At 46.7% G+C, this 21,846-nt stretch overlaps 1 protein-coding gene across 1 annotated transcript; it reads right to left on the reverse strand.

Annotated features, from left to right (window-relative positions):
- Positions 1 to 561: 561 nt before the first annotated feature.
- Positions 562 to 18,659, reverse strand: TM4SF19 (transmembrane 4 L six family member 19). Its single transcript, XM_054040079.1, has 6 exons — positions 15,995 to 18,659; positions 9,932 to 10,128; positions 7,724 to 7,801; positions 4,348 to 4,517; positions 3,368 to 3,557; positions 562 to 1,628 (listed from the first exon to the last, which is right to left on the reverse strand). The coding sequence occupies exons 2-5, from the start codon at positions 10,106 to 10,108 to the stop codon at positions 3,368 to 3,370; spliced, it is 615 nt and encodes a 204-aa protein (XP_053896054.1). The 5' UTR covers positions 10,109 to 10,128; positions 15,995 to 18,659; the 3' UTR covers positions 562 to 1,628.
- Between the last annotated feature and the right edge of the window lie 3,187 nt (positions 18,660 to 21,846).

The raw sequence follows: 21,846 nt of genomic DNA on the forward strand, positions 1-21,846 counted from the left end.
TTCTCACACACACACACTTTCTCTCTGTCTCTCCCTCTCCCTCCTGCCCATGTGCCCCATTTCCACAGAGTGGGGAAGGGGGGACAGGGCTCAGGAGCAGGAGAGCTTTCAGTGAGTGCCTTAAAGAGACAGCACACAGCATCTCTCAGAAACTTCTTCAGCAGCCAGCACACACACTGTCTGTGTCTCACTCACACACATACACACACACTCAATCTGTATCTCTCACACACATTGTCTCTGTGTCACACACACACAGTCTTTCACACTCCCAGCTCCCAACACATACTTGTATTTTTGTTGTTACCTCTTGGTACTTCCAGCAATGCACATATATTCTCTGTAATTTTAGTCTTTCAAAGTGTGTTATTATTTTTTTGGCTGGTCTATACATTTCATAATTTTTATTTCTGTTACACTTAATTTTAATTCTTTGAGTAGTGAGTTCTAAAATGCTTAACCTGCCCTGGCTGGAGTAATTATCCCTATGGTAACTTTAAAAAAAAATTATATCTAGGTGTTTTGTTTCTACTGGTGGCGCACATCCACACATTATCTTAGTGCACATAACAAAATTTATTCCGCACATGGATGGAAAAAATTAGAGGGAACGTTGGTCCTAACCCAGAGCCCAGGAATTGGTTTCTCACTCTTCAGAGATGCCAAATAACGATCAAACCCAATGGAAGCATCCAGAAGGCTCCAACTCAGTTTGTCTAAATGCAGATGTATTAGATAAATTAATAAATTAAAAGACAGTGAAAAAATAAACCACATTTTGGACTAATGTCACTATAAATATTGCTACATGAGCTACAGTCATATGGGTTGTGCAAACAGAAAAAATGGGGCTTGTGGCTATTTTGCTTTGTTATGATGAATAAAGGTCAGAAAGGTTATTGGTCCCAACTGATGCCCCCTTCCCTCTCTCTGTCCTTAGCAAAAATGTCAGCGTAAGGGTCACATGGTCCATCCATAATCTCTCTGTTAATCAGCAGCCCTCAGACAGGCCAGTTTCAAGCCACTATCCAGAGGTATTGCATCAGCACAGAAGAAACTGCAGGGTGGGAAAAACCAGATCAGATGACTCAGGATTCATTTGTTCTTCAAAGCGATCCCTTGCACGTGCAGAATTTGTCATGTCTATGTCCCAGGCTTGCACAGTGTTCTTCCCTTGACAAAGAGTCTGTGCATTTCCTGAATCTGGTGCTAAGGAACATCACACCCTTCCCAGACAAAGGTAAACAGCTAGCATGGATTATTTCCGCTTCCTCCTGGGTTTGCGTCTGTAGAAATCAGAGGGTATTCATATAATGGCCCCATCAATTCAGTACAATGTGTTCATACAGAAACTACATTGTAGCTCCATAACACAAAAGTGTAAGTCTGATATCCAGCTCTAGTTGCCACCCAGGAATAAAATGGTGGCAGTGATTCTAGTGTGTATTAAATATCCTTGTAGTGATGAGCTAATATGGCTACCCAGGAGACCATGATCGGTTTAATATTTGCACAGGTGTAGCTGATGCAGGAGGCTCAAAGCTCTGGGATGATCACCCCTTTGTAAATGCCACCTCTACTCGGCATAGCAAAATCCAGGCAACTCAGGAATCTGATGTGCACTGAACCTACAACAAAATCAAACAGCAAATCAGCTTAGATTATAGCACTTTAGCCTCACCTGTAGCGGGAGGAGAGCAAGGATAGTCCATCTCTAAATGATCTGTTTCCTAGACCTAAACATCTGGTAGCTTCCCAGATGTGCTCAGAGCAGCTCTTGATGGCACAGCAGTGGAAATGGCAGCAGACAGTACATACTAGCCCTCCCACCAGCGTTAGCATCAGTGGAGCAGCCCCAGGGCAATATTAGAAGATTGATTGCTTGAAAATCCTCAGTTTAGACAAGGTTTTACAACAACATCCAGATTTTTGTTCGGCTTTCCCTCTCTGCCTGGTAAGGCCTGGGCACGACTGGGAAACATGGCGGGTTTGCAGAGTTAGCTTCACTCGATTGGTGTTAAGTAGGTTTTTTTCAATGTAGCCACAGTTAACACTTCTAGCAAGTCAAATGATAGTGTAGATTCCCCTCCAGTTTTAGCTTGATCAGTTCAGCTGAATTTGTAATTTTTTAAAATAATTTTGATGGATGATAATGTTTATGTTAAAGCATTTTTTCTGATTTGTATCTATTTTAACTTTCACAGTTATGCAAAATTATGGACAGTTTAATTTTTTTCCCCAATTTTTATTTATTTAAATGTTCATAGTTGTGTGAAATTATGGGGGAAATTATCACATCATAATTATTTAATGACAGTAAACGGTGAAATTCAAAACTGTTAAAACAAACTGTCTCTATCACATCAAAATATACAAAGTAAATATCCTTAAATCAAACTATTATGTTTTCAAGCAGTATTTTTCTTATTTTGCTTGTCTGTAAATTTCAATTATGATCAATAGGAATGTTTTTTTCATTGCTCTGTGTGTGCAATCACAGGCGGTGTGCACATGTATGTGCGCACATGTGTGTGTGTGTGCATGTGCATGTGTGTGGGGGGGGTGTACGGTGAAATCGACATTTACCAATAAAAACGGAATCCTTCCAAGCCTACCTAAAATAGATCACCCCTTTAAATCCCTCATCGAGACAAGGCCTGACTCAATCTACTGGCTGAATCCATCATCACATTCTTGCCTATCTCCACTAGCATATGCCACTGGCTGAAATAAGCCCTGCCTGAAAGGAATATTCAGGGAGATTTCTTTTTCCGCTACTGGGTTCCTAATGCTGGGATTGACCTAACCATGTGGGAAGAAAGAACGGCCAGGGGAGCATGTCTCAGCCCTGTCTGAGCACTGGCTACATCTGAGCATTCCAGAGCCCCATTACACTGCACCACCACTGTGGGCCTGCAGTGAGAATATCCGTTGATCCAGTGTAGCATGGTGCACTGCAGGGTGTATCTCGGTCCAGACACGACCCATCATCAGCTTTGAACACTACATTTCAACCCACGGCTGCCTCTCACACAGCTGGTCTAGATAGACTCCTAACCCTTTACTCCAATCCAGTAGAAGGCAGTAACTTGGGGTCAGCCAGCCATGCTCTCATACGGTCCTCCACTTCCAGCCCTGTCCACCACATTTTACCTTGCACAGATACATAACTCCATTCCCACTCTGTACAGGATCAAGTCCTTATTGTGCATCACATCTGGGCGAAATCTCAGCAATAGGATGATGCATTCAGGTCATGCAGGAAAGCCTGCAGGAGTTTCTGCCTGAAATCTTTGGTGGCACCATTCACACAGGGAGGGAAGATGAGGAAAAGCAGTCACAGAGAATTATTAGGAATTGAAGTTACCTATTTGCCTTCACATAAGCCACAGAGGCATCCAAAGAAGCCATTGATGATCTGAAGAGAAGCCAGGACCATTTCGACCACGCTGATGACCAGCAGAATGGAGAAGAAGTAGATGTTCCAGACTACAATGTTTGGGGGCTCGATGCAGACTGAATTCCAGAGTGATGGGTCATACAAATAATTCTGAGCCCTTAAAGAAAGACTCTGATGAGACAGTGATAGGACAAAGACATCTGAAGGGGTGACATGCAGTTGACTGTGTAAAAAGTGTGTGTGTGGGGGGGTGCATGTGTTTCCTTTTCACTTCACTATGATGGATAAAGGCAGCCTGCTACTTTTGTAATTTTAAAAATAACATGAATCTGATCAGATCTTCCTTGACTTTTCTGAAGGACCTCATAGGGGGTCTCAGATGTGTGTATTGTGATCTATCAGGTCTGAATTATAAAACATCAACAAATACTTCCTTCCTCCAAAATGTTCAGTAGCCTTTGAAGTTAAATAGCAAAAGCAGGAAACGCTAAAGATGCCATACACTGACATCCAATCAGCTTGAGCTCATGGCTCTTGTTAATGTAATACTTTCACTGTTTCTCCAGGCACCACAGAGCCATCCCAGCTAGACAGGACCTGAATTTCTAATGGAAAAAACAAGCAGGGAAAAAACCCCACCCTTAAAATCACCTTTCAGACCTGTCTTTATGTATTATGAATAAATCTCCCCCACCACCGATCCCCCCATTTTCAGGTCATCTTTAGTGGCTATTCAGCCTGGACTGCTCCACTCCCTGTTTCACAGCAAGCCAGCTTGCTGTAATACTGGTTTTACCATCAGGAGAACTTCATTTTCAGTGTTACCAAGTCTGTTGAATGCTGAATCATTAACGTTCTCTCTGAGATTGTTAGATTAAGGGAAGAGATGAAGTTTTGTGGGTATTTTAGCCCTACTGCTGCCTGGACGTCACACAAGCTCCGTCTACCTGGTGTGGAAGGCCTGGTTTTCCATGTTTACGAAAGGGTAATCCCACTTCGGGACTTCAGTCTGATTGTATAGACAGAGGGGTCCATTTGTCAAGCCCACACCCGAAAGGATAAAGCAAGCAGTAGATCCCAGCAACGCCAGCCCCGACAATACAATGGAAAGGAACATCTGTTGGTAAAAGACACAGAAACGAACTTGTAATTCCAGGTGATCATGCTTCTCTCCTCAAATGTCAGGAGTCCCGTATGGCTGGGCCTACCCTTGGCAGAGACTGGAGCAACAAGAAACTGCCCAGGGGGCAAAATGAACTCTAATGGCCTCAGGTACTGCAGTTACAACTGCTGGAAGAAGCTAGAAAACCCTTGCAGCTACTGTATGACTTTAACCAAAGGAGTCACTGCAGATGAGAGCTGTGTCTCGGCTCGTAGTCAGAGCTTCTTTACAACTGCAACATGAATCCTGATCCCCCACTGCTCTGCACCTTGCGCCACCGGTTACAGCTGCGTGCCGTGGCTGCAAAACATGGACAGATCAGATCGGCAGCTTGCTGCATGCTGGAAGAGATTACACAAGGCAGAAGACCCTGTGCACTTAACCCCCTTCCAACACATTATTAGGTACATGTGCACAGGAAGTCACTCAGAAAATAATCACATCAGTCCCATGGCTTGATCCAACACAAAGCGCTGGCAGGAGCCAAGGCTGCCATTGTGGTTCTCCTCCTCCGCTTCAACTTGCTCATCCACACTCAGCCAGGAGGCACTGAGGCCATTTGCAAAAGTGGCAATTGATTGAGTGGGCCTGACTTGCAGAGGTGCTGAGCACCCATGACTCCAGCTAGAGGTCATGAGACCTGCAGGCCCTCAGCACCACTGAACATCAGGCCCAGGTGGCACCCAAATTCAGTGGCTCCTTTTGAAAGCCTGGCCTTAGTGTGCAAGATTACTGTGATGGGAGCATATGCTGCCCTGGGCAGCCTGCTTTATGCTCTCCCGGAAAGCTGGATTTGCATGAGATACCCTAGGAAAGGGCTAGGGGGCATTACTCTTCCAGCTCCATTAGGGCAGGCACACTGGCTATTTCCCTGCCCTTGTCTGGCATGGCCCTTTAAAAAGCCTAAGGATCAGAAACTCCCATCAGGATTGCAATGCCGAAAAAGGCAGGTTCCTTGCTTCTGCAGGCTAGAGGCAAACCGCAAGCTCCTGCATGGGATTTTTTTTTTTTGCCCTGCCTAACAGAACAGCCAGTGGGGACGGAGCAGTGAGCGATAACTAGGGTCCTGTTTTCGCACAAGCTTTTGTGAAAATAACATTCAGATCTGCATTGGAGAAAAGGCTGTGTCGTTTTTGCCATTAGAGTCCCAGCACCCTAAACCTGCTGGGTGGGTGCAGAGATGCGGATAAAAGGGGACTTGCAAAACAGGGACTTAGCTTACCAAGCAGCGCATCATCATTCTCATCCAAAACCTCCTATGCTCGGGGCTGTTAGTAAAATATAGAGGCAGAACGTGAATCGCTGGGTAGGTGGCATGTGGTCCCTACCCCACACAAACACTGACTGCAAGTCTCTGGTGCTGTGCAATTCACACCCCGGTGCACGAGGGGAGGGCAAAAAAGCCATGGGACCAGCCAGATGTAGTACCAATCTGGCCCCCATTACTGGAGTAGCTGAGCCCCCCACAAGCTATAATATTTTTAGCCTCAACGCCCCTATGGGGCGGGGTGATCCCCAGTTCACAGAGGAGAAATGGAGGCTCAGAAGCATTCAGTGATTTACCCAAGCTCACACAAGAAGTAGGGCTGACAAGAGCGGGGCAAAGGGGACCACCAAAAATGCCTGTGACTGATGTGAAATGGGAGGGGGTGGGGCCCCAGAAAACATGGTGTACGGGGCCCCAAATTTCCCTTGATGGGCCTGTAGGGAATTAGGATTGCCAACTTTCTACTCGCACAAAACTGAAACCCTTGCCCCACCCCTGCCCCACCTCTTCTCTGAGGCCCCGCCCCCTGCTTACTCCATCCCCCCCCCTCTGTTGCTCACTCTCCCCATCCTCACTCACTCATTTTCACTGGGCTGACTCAGGGGATTGGGGTGTGGGAGGGGGTGAGGTTGAGGGCTCTGGGGTTCAGCCAGGGATGAGGGGTTTGGGGTTCAGGAGGGGGCTCTGGGCTGTGGGGTGGAGCCGAGGGGTTCAAAGTATGGGAGGAAGCTCCAGGCTGAGGCAGGGGGTTGGTGTGTGGGAGGGGTACAGGCTCTGTGCTGGGGGTGTGGGTTCCAGGGTGGGGCCAGAATTGAGGGGTTCAGGGTATGGGAGGGGGCTTCAGGCTGGGGCATGGGGTTGGGGTGTAGGGGGGTGAGGGCTCTGGCTGGGGGTGCGGGCTCTGGTGTGGGGCCAGGGATGAGGAGTGTGGGGTGCAAGAGGGGGCTCCGGGCTGGGGCAGGGTGTTGGGGTGTGGGGTGTGTGTGTGGACTCCAGCTAGGGGTAGGGGCTCTGGTGTGGGGCCGGAGATGAGGGGTTTGGGGTGCTCTGGGCTGGGATCGAGGGGTTAGGATGGCGGGAGGGGGATCAGGGCTGGGGCAGGGGGTTCGGGCATGGGAGGGGGTCAGCGGTGCAGGCTCTGGGCGGCGCTTACCTCAAGCAGCTCCTGGAAGCAGCATCGTGTCCCCCCTCCAGCTCCTAGGCAAAGGCACAACCAGGCGGCTCTGCATGCTGCCTCGTCCGCAGGCGCCACCCCCGCAGTTCCCATTGGCCGTGGTTCCCGGCCAATGGGAGCTGCAAGGCTGGTGCTTGGGGTGGGTGCAGCGTGCGGAGTCCCCTCCTGCCCCTATGCATAAGAGCAGGAGGGGGGACATGATGCTGCTTCCGGAAGCAGTGTAGAGCCACGGCAAGCAGGGATCCTGCCTTAGCCCTGCTGCACTGCCGACTGGACTTTTAACAGGCTGGTCGGTGGTGTTGACCGGAGCCACCAGGGTCCCGTTTCGACCAGGCATTCCAGTCAAAAACCGGACACCTGGCAACCCTACAAGGAGTCCAGGGCGGAGCAAGCAGATGAACCCAGGTCTCCCGAGTTCCAGGCTAGAGCTCTAATCACTGGATCACCCTTCCTCTCTTTGTCACATAATTGCTGCCCGTTGAACTGTCTCACTCCCCATCTAAACAGTGGCCTGTTTGGAACATAAGCCAAGGAATTTTTCTTTCTATTTGTTTGCAAAACGTCTCGTTCCCTTCTGGGGCTACACTAACACAGCACCATTAAATCTGGCAGCCTGGTGACAGAGAAGTAAGGACTGTTAACTCCGGAACTGTGGGTCTGGAGTCTGGTTCTGCAGCTAAAATAAGAACATTTTCCACAAGTCAAAGGAATCTGTCTTACATTCCGGCAAGTTCCATAGTCGGAGGAACGGCCACAGTGCCACCCAACAGCCATGATCTCAGTTGCGGCCAGAAGAACCTGAGAGAGCAGGAAATGATTCAGGATGAATGGTACAATCCAGTCTGCTGGCACCAAGAGCTGGCAGTGAGTTCCTTCCCTTATTCAGCATGGAACATTTATGAACTACCCTTCATCCCAGTCTTAAATCCTGCAACGAGACCTGTGGACAGATCCTCATGCCTATGCAGAGCACCACCGAAGTCATTCATGGAGGTTCTGGCTGGTGCTGTGCTCCTCGTGGGATTAGGGCTAAAGTTAGAACCCTGGCAATAGGCTGTACCACGTTTATCTAATATCTGTCTGCAATGTCTAGGTGGCTGGTTATGCACGTGTGCTTTGCTTTTAGAGCAAATATGTTTTGCTGCACATAGAAAGTTAGAAATGTCAGAAGGACCAGCATTTAGAAGCCATTATCCACCACCGTCTCTTTATTCTGTGTTTGTACAGAGCCCTGGGCCTAGTCATGGGCTGTAACTAGGGCTCGTAGGAGCTACAGTAATACAAATAAATGATAACAAATCAGTGTATGCAAAATGGAAGATGAATTCCCAATAAAATAGAACTGGGACTACAGACACCTGAGTTCTATTACCAGGGCTTTGCCAATGACAAAATCACTTAATGTCTATGTGCCTCAGTTATGAACATAACACATGCCTTTAAAGCAGCCGGCGATACGGGGTGGAATTCTGGACTCACTGAAGTCTATGGGAATTTTGCCAAAGACATCAATGAGGCCACATAAAGTGATTTTCCTCTAACAGCAAAATAGTATTATTACTGTTTAAAAGCAGCCAAGGAGTCACTGCAAACAATTGTACAGGATACTTTGCTAGTTATACTGACACTAGCACAACATACCAGTAGTCATCTTGGAGCCGAGCTGGGCAAACAGTAAGAAAAGTTAATTTAAAAGCATCCCAGAATTCATCAAATATGTTATTAGACTATTGTTCGCTATCCAGCTCCATCCCAGCCCTTGCCAGGGCGCCTGATTGCACTGCCGAGGTTCAGAGCAAAGCGTGGCCATTCTGGGGCAGCTTTCTTGGAAGATAATGATCATTTCACTCAGTGGCCTGATGTGTCACCATGAACCTGGCTAGGCCCCAAAATGGCCTCACTGGAAAGCAGCATGGAGAAGTTTGGATTAGCAAATACAGAAATTACTAGCACCAAGTAGATGGGCAAAATGACGACACGGCATGGGCTGCAGGTACCATAGGCTGAGGGAGGCTGTGCCTCCTCAAACAGCCAGGCGTGGCGTCGCCCATGCTCTGCCCCCAGGTCTTCTGCTTCTGCTCTGCAGCCCGGCTCCAGGGGCTGGGGCCTCGCCACCCACCCTCCTGTCACTCCAGGGCTTGGGAGGGAGGGCTGCGGTGGCGCTGTCTTCCCTCCCTGGGTGGGTGGCTGTGGGGCTCTGGGCTCCGGCAGAAGGGGTGGAAGGGGTGGTGTCTGGGGCAGAAGGGACAGGGCTGAGGGCTAGCCTCCCCCAGCCGGTGGTTCATGCGCCGCCCATGCGACATGGAAGTGATTCTTGCTAATGGTCATTATACCAACTAAGGACATTATGGGGGAAAGGACTAATTATTTTAATCTGTTAACTGTTCCAAGAGGTTTGTAAATTTGTGATTTTTCTATCTGGATTTTCTTTTCTGTTACCCTTAGGACTTGATCCAAAGCCTATTAAAGCCGATGTGAGTCTTTCAGCTGACTTCAGGTCAGGTCTTATACAGTATGTAGGTATGAGAAGTATGTTAGTGTCAGCCACCAGCACACAAAGCCCTGAGGAAAAAGGGGATGTACTGACATCCAGAAGCCTTTCATAAGGCTGTAAGGGGTCACCCTGATCATCCAGTCTGCCCTGCTGTCTAACACAGCCCATAGAATGTCAGCCAGGGGTTCTAGCATGGAGCCTAACACTTCCCCAGCTTACCAACGTCCCCATTTCTCAGGTGGGGAAACTGAGGCACAGAGCGGGGAATGGGCTTGCCCAAGGTCACCCAGCAGGCCAGTGGTATCATGCCCTACCCACTGGACACACTGTGTCCAGGCCTTGGTCCTGTGACTCCCTTGGTGAATGTTCTGTCCAAGACAGTGCACACATGCTGGGGGAAAGGGAAAGGAGGGCAAAGGAGTCACACCACTTACAATTATGCCTCCTCCCCAGACTCCTGGCACTTGCATAGCCTGTTTGGTGATGCGGCCCTCCTTCACATAGCTCCACGTCCAGCTGGGGAAGAGGAGGAGCACGTTGGCAGCAATGGAAAGCACACCCAAGGCAATGAGGCATGGGCCCAGAATCCGAGTGCACTTCCCTACGCACATTGTCGTCAAGCCAGTGAGCCCTGCACAGAAGGGAGGGGGAAATGGAATGATTGGATTTCACACGCTCTGGGCCAGATCCTCATCTGGTAGAAGGAAGCACAGTATCACTGACTTCTGCAGAGCTTCGCTGAGGATAGGACTCCCCTTTTGGGTTTGTATGACATCTAAATGCCATTTCTAAGACTTACTCAGGTACTTAAGCCATGGGCACTTGCCTCTTTGCTTGCTATTAAGGTCATGTCTGCCTTCTCACTAGGCCTGGATGTTTTCACTCTAGCTGCGTGTACCCGGGTAAGAGCATTGCCATAACTATGGTAAAGCATCGACAATAAAGAGCTGTATATACTCAATGTATTTCCGCTTTGTTTCCACTCTCCATCCTCAGTCCTACTGCTGGCTAGCACAAGGGAGACGTTGAATGCTTTCGAAAACCTGGCCTCTTTATTTTGGTGAGCTCTCAAAATCCAACCCAATGGTGAGTTCTGACAGGGGCAATGGAAGCTCCCTAAAAGTGGGGGAGCCACCGGTGCCTGAAATGAGGCCCCACCCTTGCGCTGCCCCTTCCCCCAAAGCCCCACCCTTGCACTGCCTCTTCTCCCAAAGCCCCACCCCTGCGCTGCCTCTTCCTCCAAGATCCCACCCCTTCCTCCTCCTCTTTGCTCTCTCCCTCCCAGCCAGTACAAAGTGGGAGGGGATAGCCCTTGTACTTTAAAAAGTGATGGGGCCATGGTCCCCTGATCCCCCCTGTTCTGGTGCCTTTGAGTTCTGGCACTTGAAAAATCTGGAGCCTAGTGTATAGCTTCCATCTGAAAAACTTCTCTAACAAGGACAGGAATAGCCCTTTTTCTGCACGTCATGAGAAAAATTAACCGCCAAGAGATTTAAGCTGTTAGATTGAGTGTGCCCTTTCCTGAAATCTATCAGCTATGACCAGGCATACCAAATATAGTAGAGAAAATATTTGGTCATGAAAGCAAAACCTCTTCATCTTTTATGACAGAAAGGGTATGTCTTCACTACTGGTCAGATCAGCGGGGATCGATTTATCGCGTCTAATCTAGATGCGATAAATCGACCCCCCGAGCACTCTCCCGTCGACTCCTGTATTCCAGCTCGGCGAGAGGCACAGGCAGAGTCGACGGAGGAGTGACAGCAGTCAACTCACCGCAGTGAAGACACCACAGTAAATCAATCTAAGTATGTCGACTTCAGCTATGTTATTCATGTAGCTGAAGTTGTGTAATTTAGATAGATTCCCCCCCCTCCCCCGCAGTGTAGACCAGGCCAAAGATACCATGGATAAAGAGATGTAATTCATAACTAATCTAAAAAACCCAGCCCTAGGATGAGAGGGGAACCTTCTGGTGCAATACGGACACGTCTCATTTAGACAGCTTTTTAAAGGATATGAAAATATGAAAATATCTGCCCAAGAACAGCAATAAGTTAACACTACCAGATTGCTACTAATCAACACCTAGCTCTTCCCTCGCACTTTGCAGCCAGAGTGCCCAGTGCACTTCACAAAGGAGGTGAGTACCATCATCCCATTTCACAGAGGAGGAAATAGAGGCACAGAAAGGTGCAGTGATTGCCAAAGGCCATTCAAAGTTGGGAATAATACCTAGATCACCAGGATATCACTCCCTGTTCTAGTCACTGGGTTTAAGCAGCTTCTGCTGTTACAGCAAGCTAAGAAAGGAGCCCAGCATGGCCAAATTCTACTGGCCAGCGTTGGGAATAGTTGGAGGCTTTCTTTCAAGTAGGGGCTAAGACTGAAAGATATTGATCTGCACCAAAGTTGGCTCCTGGGTAGATTCTTGGATTTCCAAACCAAATAAATGGTATATTTTGCCATCTATAAAGACAACTGAACAAATCTTTGTATCTATCAGGGGCTATTGCACGGATCTCATAAAGTCAATATATTGCAGTGGGATTGCAACTTTAGTAATGTCCCAGATCAGAGAGACCATTTCTTGACAAAAACCCCACATAGCTTATGAAAAAGCAAGAATATATTTAAATAATCCCTTCTTGAAACTCACATCCCAGGCAGAGAAAGGTAAGTATCTCTAATAAAATCAACAAGCTCTGTTGGAGTGAGAAACTCCTTAAATAGGAACTTAAAACATGATCTCCACAGCCTTGTGGTCAAAATTTTGTTTGTTTCCCCAAATGTCTTACAGTTTGAGAACAACAGATGAGAGAGGGCCAGAAAAGGAACTCACTGTTTATATTAAGATTTCCAGGGCAGGGACTGTCTCTTACCATGTGTTTGTAAAGTGCTCAGCATGCTGAGGCTTTGATCTCGGTTGGGGGCTGTAGTCACTACCCTGGGTTTTTTTGGCCTTCCTCTGCAGCATGGGGTACCAGTCAGTTGCAGGTTTAAACTAATGTAAATGGTAAATTCTCTGTAACTTGAAGTCTTTAAACCATTATGTGAGGACTTCAGTAACTCAGCTAGAGGTTAGGGGTCTATTACAGGAGTGGGTGGGTGAGGCTCCATGGCCTGCAATGTGCTGGAGGTCAGACTAGATGATCATGATGGTCCCTTCTGGTCTTAAAGTCTATGAGATAATAAATAAATCCTAGAGGGACCTCAGGTGGAAGGGGCGGGGCTAGCCAACCCCAGCTGGCATTTCATGTGCCGCCCATGTTTAAACTGATAGAACCAAGACCAAAATTTGGCCCTACATCAGTAGAAAATGAGGGTTCCTGTATATCGGCAATAGTTGTGTAGGTAGATCAGTATCTCAAATAACCTTTTCCCAAGCATTTAGCATCAAGTGAACGGCTTGATTAGTAAACAGTTAGTCATCGTTTAGTAAGAGTAGCGCAGTATTATTTTGAAATTGGGTAATATCAATCTAGATTCACTTTAATTTGTATAACAAGGAACTACAAATTATAAAGGGTCAATGCAACACCCCATTTTGGGGGGTATTGTAGTCAGACAAAGTTAATTTCTGAGCATTTACTGGTGCAAATAAAGTGGCAGCATACTTACAACATGCAGCGATTTTTAACTATGGCTAGTAGTTTTGCAGGCAACAGCTGCAGCAAATGAAATTCAGTCTTGCTGAGACATTCAATTAACTCACATCAGTATATGCCCATTTGGATTAAACAGATTTCCAGTGCTTTTTATAGTATCGTGCCTGAACAGTAAAGTTACTATTTAACTAATTTATTTGATGCCTCTGGATTCTATGGCATTTATTGTGCAATCACAGTAAGGTAATCATTTAAAATGATTTTGCTTCAAAAAAATAGACCGAACTGGAACTGGTGAAGTGAAATTTCAGAAGTGAAAGTCAAAATAATTACCCAACAACCCCTTGTACACCTCTGATGTCCTGCAAAACCTCAGCATCGGGGTGAGATGCATCAATTTTGCAAGAGTGGAAGTGGGTAGAACAATTCATCCTGCCAGAACTAAACCAGAAGGAAGCGGACTGAGAATTCTCTTAGCCCAGCTATTTCACGTTCTAAGGAAGCTTAATATTTGAAGCCCATGCAGTGCAGAAGCTAGCCAGCCAGTGCAACTGACTAATGATAAACTAATCAGGTGCCAGGAAGACTCTAGAGTGAGTAACAATATAATTTGCACATTACAAGATTTGTGCACTATTGCTTGGGATGCTCTGCTCTCAAACCTTTGCTAATGTAAATTCACTGACATTGATGGACTTGGAGAGAGTGCTAGACTGAGAGTTGGGAGGTCCAGTGTGATTCTTGCCTCTGATGCTGATCTGCTATACCCTCTTCAGGAATTCATGTCCCCTTGTGAGCCTCTGTTTCCCCACCACCTGTTGTTTTGTCTATTATGATTATCATAGAATCACAGAATATCAGGGTTCGAAGGGACCTCAGGAGGTCATCTAGTCCAACCCCCTCCTCAAAGCAGGACCAATCCCCAGACAGATTTTTGCCCCAGATCCCTAAATGGCTCCCTCAAGGATTGAACTCACAACCCTGGTTTAGCAGGCCAAATGCTCAAACCACTGAGCTATCCCTCCCCCACTCTTTGAGGCAGGCACTATGTGTTTGAACAGCACCTAGCACAATGGGGTCCAGATCTCAGTTGGAGTCTCTAGGCACTACCACAGTTCAAGTGATAAACAACCATTCGTTGCTTAGCCTTCCAAAGAAGCTGCTCTTCTGGGCCAAGTGTGATGTGGGCATCACTTGCTAGGAATTGGATTGAGCCCACAGGCTCATTGCACACTGGCAGCCACACATGACAGAAGGCAACGACAACCACAATCTCCCTGTTTCTTGTACAAAGGGACATCCCTTGGGATGCTTTGGAAATGGCATCCATCTCTTTCCCAGCAGAAGTTTAACGGCTTTGATTAACTTTTCCCCTCAAGCTGCAAACAGGTTCTCTGTCAGCTGATCTCATACACGACAGGCCACTGGTGGGTCACTAGAGGAGATGAAATCCTGAAGGGAGAAAGATTCTACACCAGAGGTCGGCAACCTTTCAGAAGTGGTGTGCTGAGGCTTCATTTATTCACTCAGATTTAAGGTTTTGCGTGCCAGTAATACATTTAAATGTTTTTAGAAGGTCTCTTTCTCTAAGTCTGTGAAGGCTGTATCCCCACTTTGAACTTTAGGGTACAAATGTGGGGGCCTGCATGAAGACTTCTAAGCTTAACTACCAGCTTAGTTCTGGTCCGCTGCCACCATTCTCAAAAACTAATTCCCTTCCCTGGGTAGCCTTGAGAAACCTTTCACCAATTCCCTGGTGAATACAGATCCAAACCCCTTGGATCTTAAAACAAGGAGAAATTAACCATTCCCCTCCTTCCTCCCACCAACTCCGAGTGAATACAGATCCAACCCCCTTGGATCTAAAAACAAGGAAAAATCAATCAGGTTCTTAAAAAGAAGGCTTTTAATTAAAGAAAGAGGTAAAAATCATCTCTGTAAAATCAGTATGGAAATTAACCTTACAGGGTAATCAAACTTAAAGAGCTCAGAGGACTCCTCTCTAGTCTTAGGTTCAAAGTACAGCAAACAAAGATAAACACTCTAGTAAAAGGTACATTTACAAGTTGAGAAAACAAAGTAAAACTAAGACGCCTTGCCTGGCTATTTACTTACAAGTTTGAAATAGGAGAGACTTGTTTAAAAAGATGTGGAGAACCTGGATTGATGTCTGGTCCCTCTCAGTCCCAAGAGCGAACGAACTCCCAAACAAAGAGCACAAACAAAAGCCTTTCCCCCCTACCCCGCAAGATTTGAAAGTATCTTGTCCCCTTATTGGTCCTTTGGGTCAGATGCCAGCAAGGTTACCTGAGCTTCTTAACCCTTTACAGGGAAAAGGATTTTGGAGTCTCTGGCCAGGAGGGATTTTATAGTACTGTATACAGGACAGCTGTTACCCTTCCCTTTATAGTTATGACAAAGTCTATAATATATAACTAAACTATTGTTGCATGTAAAGTAAATAAGGTTTTTTAAATGTTTAAGAAGCTTCATTTAAAATTAAATTAAAATGCAGAGCCCCCCAGACCAGTGGCCAGGACCCGAGCAGTGTGAGTGCCACTGAAAATCAACTCACATGCTGCCTTTGGCACGCATGCCATAGGTTGCCTACCCCTGTTCTACACCAACAATCACAAACCAACAAGCACAGATGCCCAAGGCTTGGCAACAAAGGCTGAATCAGTCCCAGATTGGGAACCCCAGAGAAACTCTACTCTGAAATCTCCACTCCCTGTAACCTTCCATTGATGTTAGACCTAGGTGCTACAGTAATTCAAATAAATCATCATCATCATCACTCAGAGCAGATGCATTTGGTTCCTAAATCATCCTTCTCAAGTAGCCCACAGTCATATCAAATCCCAGTGAATGCTTTCCTTCTCCACTTACCTGAGAGAAATGAAGTGATGTGATGCAAAAGCAATGAGTTGTCTCCCAGTACAAGGGCAGTCTCACCTCTGTCTCCCCCAATGGACAGTATCTAGGTTACTGGAGAGGAGCTAAAGAGGCTTGTTATCATCCCAAAGAAAGGCGAAGATCCCTGAAGAGTCATGGATATTGGATATTTATAAGTGTTTTGACTGTATCAGGCTGTCTCCAGTTTTTCCCATAGATGGTCTGAAGTTCTGTTCATCTGTCTCCCACGCACCAGTCATACGCCTCATCTCTTCCACATGACTGACGGCTCTGAAGTGGTGATGACCCATTCTCGCACTCATGGAAGGAAATGAGAATTGTTACTAAACAAGAAAGCTGCTTCCTGGGTGGTGCAGAGTGTGTGCACATTTGCATGGAATGATGTGGGCAGCCAAGAGCCAGGCAGAGAGGCTGAAGCTGATTGTCTATGCAAGGAGCTTCCCTCTGTGCCCCTGGCATGTGAATTAATCAAGCAAATGTGAATGGATTGGACACCCAAGGCCCTGATCCTGCAAACACTTCCAATGATGCCCTGCTGAGGCCATCTGTGGGGATTGGATCTGGGACTGCTGGAGCTAAAGCCATGACTCTCTTACTGCTAGAGCTAAAGAAGCAGTGGCATTACATCAGAGACAGTAGCAGATCTGACATCTATGCTGTGCTCCAGACTCTGGAAGTGGACAGATAGCCACGCTATCAGAATGGGTTATGCACTTAGGCAGGTGTGTAACCCTACTCACGTGTAGTGCCACTGAAATAAACTGAAACACTCAGATGCATACTTATGTGCATGATAGGTTCCAATCTTGCTAACACTTAAGGAAGCACAGAAAGACTGTTCTACAGAGACCACGGATACACACACACTTCTATCAACACGTCATCAAATGCAAAAAACAGTGTGTGAGAGGTCCATTGCATTTAAGAATGTAATGACAAAATGTCGAGATAAGAATATTAAACCTTACAAGTATCACATCAACATTTATCAAGTACTTGTCACGAAAGAAAAATGCATTAATCAAGTTATGTTTATTCCAGTAATACCTGGTGATCCACTGAGAGCAGGGCCCCATTGCACTAGGTGCTGTATATACACACATTAAGAGACAGGCTTTGCCCCAAAGAGCTTACACTCCAAATAGCCAACACATCCAAAGGGCAGGAGAAAGAGATATAACATCCAAAATTCTTGGGAAAGCTCTATGGACATCTTAAGGAGAAATCTATTCCTCATAAGATAATGACAATTTTTTAAAACAGAGCTGTTTCAAGTCAGTATTTCACTAAATGGAAAAAACTTTCAGTCACACTTGGTAGCAAGATTCCACATATGGGTTAATAAATGATTATTAGATGTTAGAAGCATGTTACAGACATTAATGGCATGTATTGTAGTAGGTTATAAGCACATCAGTAGAGACTGTTAGAAGTTTATAGGCCATGATTACAAGCAACACGTTGTCCCGTTGGCCTTAATTCTTATCAATTGTTATAAACTATTTGTCAAAAACAGTCATTGTGTACTAACCTGTTATAAGCTATTTGTAAATGTACTGTTAATGGAGACCAGACTTTTAAATCTATTGAGGCACATCCTGGTGTTTTAGGATCTTTTTCTTGGATTGACAAGTAAATACCTTAATAGGAAATTATTCTGGCATTCAAATGCTGTATTTGCATGTCTCAAACTACATCTGCAGCCTGGAATGCCTGACGTGCGGCATCCATTAAAGGACACCACCATTCAGAAGTAGAGATAGTGGGGGTACCTCTAAAAACATGCTGGAAAACTAACATTTGTTGAAATTCTGCAGATTTGCATTACAATACGTATGCTCACACTTTAAATATTTGTGAAGCTACCCTCAGCTACGATAGCTCATCACTGCAACTTTAGTTTCCTAACTACTATCCCAAATTATGTATAGGCCCTTCCTTCCATCAGTGTTTCCCCAACCCCTCCCAAAATGCTATAGCATTACCAACCCCAAGCATTCAAAAAGCATGACATTTTGAAATAAGTTTTGGATTCTTTTTGTTTGCATTCTGGTTTTTGAGCCATTGGGGTTCATATTTTCCATTTTTCCTCCACAACCATGAGGACTAGAAACTTTGTTTTTCAATGAAAGCTGAGATGTTCATATGACTCCAGGCACTGGGGCTTTGAGAAAAACATCCAGTACTGGGAAAGCTGGCAACCCTGATGCTGCTTAAAAAACAAACAAACAAACAAAAAACAACAGCAAAAAAACCAATCCTTTTGAAACTAGAAAAATCTAAAATGAAACCAATAAGTAGTGTCTGTTTATGCCACTTTTTTTTTTTGCTGTAAATAGATATTCATGATTTTAAAAGTTCCTTTGCATGAATTTGTGATGCATTCAAATGCAGAGCAGTATTACTTTCCTGCATGTTCACTCATGCCGTATGATTGAATGTAACAGCTATCCAACAGCTCTAGGTTTCCTACCTGTATGTTTAATTTTATTAAGGAGGATAGGTGGGCGTGGACCACTGACAAACTAGGTTTCCTAGCCAACTTTCAATTGGCCACTGTTGATAAGAGAGTATGCTGAACAATCTAAGTGGTCATCGTTGTACTAACAGTTTATGAACCAATATTAGACTGATGGCTAAGAAAACGTTACTCACCCTGGGCTGTAACTGTAGTTCTGCGAGATGTGTCCCTATGTGTGCTCCATTTCAGGGCCACCTGCACCTCTCGAGCCCTTGATTGGAGATTTCTAGCTAGCAGTGCCCATTCAGCCCATGCATGTTCCCTATGTCTCCTGGTGGCAGACACCGAGGATACATAGGGGTGCTCTGGCAACCCGCCTTCAGTTCCTCCTCTACTCAGTCATCCCCTAAGAAACAACCAAAGCAGAGGGGAAGGACAGCGGGTAGTGGAGCACCCATAGGGATACATATCTCGAAGAACTCCAGTTACTGCTCAGGGTGAGTAACATTTCCTTCTTCTTCAAGTCGTATCCCATCCCTATGTGTGCCCCATTTCAGAGCAGTATCCAATGAAGGGGGCAGGAGTTTCAGAACAGAATCCAGAACTGAGGACTGTACTGTAGAGCCAAACACTGCATCAGATCTAAGGGCATGGAGCAGGGTGGAACACTTTGAAAATATATAGATTGGAGACCAGGTAGTTGCTCTACATAGCTTAGATACTGGGACATTCTTCAAAAATGCAGTAGTTGTTGCTTGCGATCTGGTTGAATGCACTCTCAGACCTGGAGGTGCTGACCACCTGCAACGTCATAACAGGTGTAGATACTACAAATTATCCATTTTGAAAGTCTTTGTGCAGAAATGGAAGCCCTCTCAGATCTGTCTGCAAAGGCTACGAAGAGTCTAGGTAATCTCCTAAACTGCTCAGTCCTATCAAGGTAGAAGGCCAAGGGCCTTCTAAAGTTCAGAGTCTGGAAAGAAGATTCCCAAATTGTGAGGCTTTGGAAAAAATTCTGGTAGATGGATAGATTGGTTAAGATGAAAATCCGATGTAACCTTGATTAGGAACCTAGGATGCGGATGTAAGGAGACCTTATCACAAACGGACATGGTAAAGGGGGGATCTGCCATCAAGGCTCCAATCTCCCTGACCCTACGGGCCGACACGATGGCAACTAGGAAGGCTGTCTTCATAGATAAATGAAGTAGGGAACAGGTTCAAATGGAGGTCTTGTGAAGTGATTGAGAATCAGGTTGGGGTCCCAAGATGGGGTGGGATGTCTAGTGTAGGGGTAAGAGATTACCCAGACCCTTAATAAGTTTGGAAGACACCCGGTGAGCAAAAATGGAGAATCCTTTGACAGGGGGATGGAAGGCTGTACCTTGACGTAACTGATGGATAACCCAGATGTCTCCGGATCCAGCAACCAATCTAGGATGAGGGAAAGGGAAACTAATTCAGGCCTGAGGCAGTAGTGACAACTGTATCAATGGATGAATCTCTTCCTTTTCTGCAGGTAAGTAGTGTGGGTTGACATTTTTCTACTGTTTAATAACACCAGCTGCACTTCTATAGAGCAGGAAACCTTTAATCCTGAGAACCATCCAGGAGCCAGACTCTGGGTGTAGAACTGCCAGGTTGGGGTGAGGTGTGACCCAGATCCTGAGACAGGAGATGAGGACTGTTGGGAGCTTGATTGGCAGTTGGACACAGTTGAAGTAGGTAAGGGTACAAAGCTTGCCTCGGCCAGGTAGGTACTATGAGGATAACTTATCCGGCCTGAGCTTGTTCATCATCCTTAGGCTTCTGCTAGGAAAACACAAGTGTCCTGGGAAAAAAAAGAGGGAAATGGTCCTATCACCTAAAACTAACTAACTAGACGTAACACTAACAACAACTCTAACTCACTTTGATAGAAAAAAGAGTGAAAGAGAGCTGAGTATGCTCTAGGCAGACACGCTAGTGTTCCGTCTCAGGCCAAGGCAGTAGATAAGGGACTGAGGGTGGTTCACCTGCTCACCTCTTTATAGACCTCGGTGTCTGCCATGAGGAGACACAGTGCACGTGTACGCTGAATGGGCACTGCTAACTAGAACGCTCCAATCAAGGGCTCAAGCAGTGCATGCACACCTGATGCACAGGACCCATAGGGAAACTACTGAAAGAAGAACTACCCTGATGGCCCTTGAAGTATCAGAAACAAACCCCAGAAATTCACCTACTATCCTGCCTAATAAGGCTGGTGGTAAAAAGGTGAGACAGCAAGAGGTATTCTCTCTGTCCCAGAAGCGAGTGTCTGAACCAGGACAGCCCCATGAGTTGTAGGAGAGCATGTAATTGCAGTGCTGAGAAGATTAGAGAGAATGCTCCTTTCTGGGTTTAAACACACGCAGCTGTGGAGCAATGCTGGCCAATGGAAGTGACAGTATTAACCTGTCAGAAAAGCCGGGATTGAATGAGCTACACCTGCGGGAATTCTGCACCACTGTGCAATGCAGAATTTTGCAGAAATTAACATTGTGTATGAAAAATTTCCTTCCCCACTCCGCTTGAAATGGGCTGCAGTGCTGCTAGCCACCACTAGGGGCCACGGAACTCAGTGGAGCCCAGCTCACACATAGAAGACACTGCTGGGGGGGAGGGAGAGGGAGCTAGAGTAGAGGGGGGCAAACTTTTTGGCCCGAGGGACACATCTGGGTATGGAAATTGTAAGGGGGGGGCATGAATAATCACAAAACTGGGGGCTGGGGTGCGGGAAGGAGTGAGGGCTCCAGCTGGGAGTGCGAGCTCTGGGGGTGGGGCCAGAAATGAGGAGTTCAGGGTGCGGGAAGGGGCTCCGGGCTGTGGCAGGGGTGCGTGTGTGTGAGGGCTCCAGCTGGGGGTGCAGGCTTTGAGGTGGGGATGAGGGGTTGAGGGTGCAGGAGGGTGCTCCAGGCAGAGACCGAGGGGTTTGGAGGGCAGGAGGGGGATATGGGCTGGGGTAGGAGGTTGGGCTGCAAGAGGGGGCCAGGGTTGCAGGCTCCAGGCGGCGCTTACCTCAAGCAGCTCCTGGAAGCAACAGCATGTCCCCCTTCATCTCCTATGTGGAGGTGAGGCCAGGTGGCTCTGTGCACTGCTCCATCTGCAGGCGCCACCCCTGCAGCTCCCATTGACCATGGTTCCTGGCCAATGGCAGCTGCAGGGGAGGCACTTGGGGTGGGGACAGCATGCGGAGCCCCCTGGCTGCCCCTGTGCATAGGAACTGGAGGGGGACATGCTGCTGCTTCCAGGAGCTGCACGGAGCCACAGCACATGCGGAGTGGGGGCAAGTCCCCAACCCCCCTCTCCGGCTGGAGCCCCGGAGCAGGGCAAGCCCTGGACC

The sequence above is a fragment of the Malaclemys terrapin genome, chromosome 9, assembly GCF_027887155.1.
Source record: "Malaclemys terrapin pileata isolate rMalTer1 chromosome 9, rMalTer1.hap1, whole genome shotgun sequence".
In the NCBI taxonomy this organism is placed as follows: domain Eukaryota; kingdom Metazoa; phylum Chordata; order Testudines; family Emydidae; genus Malaclemys; species Malaclemys terrapin.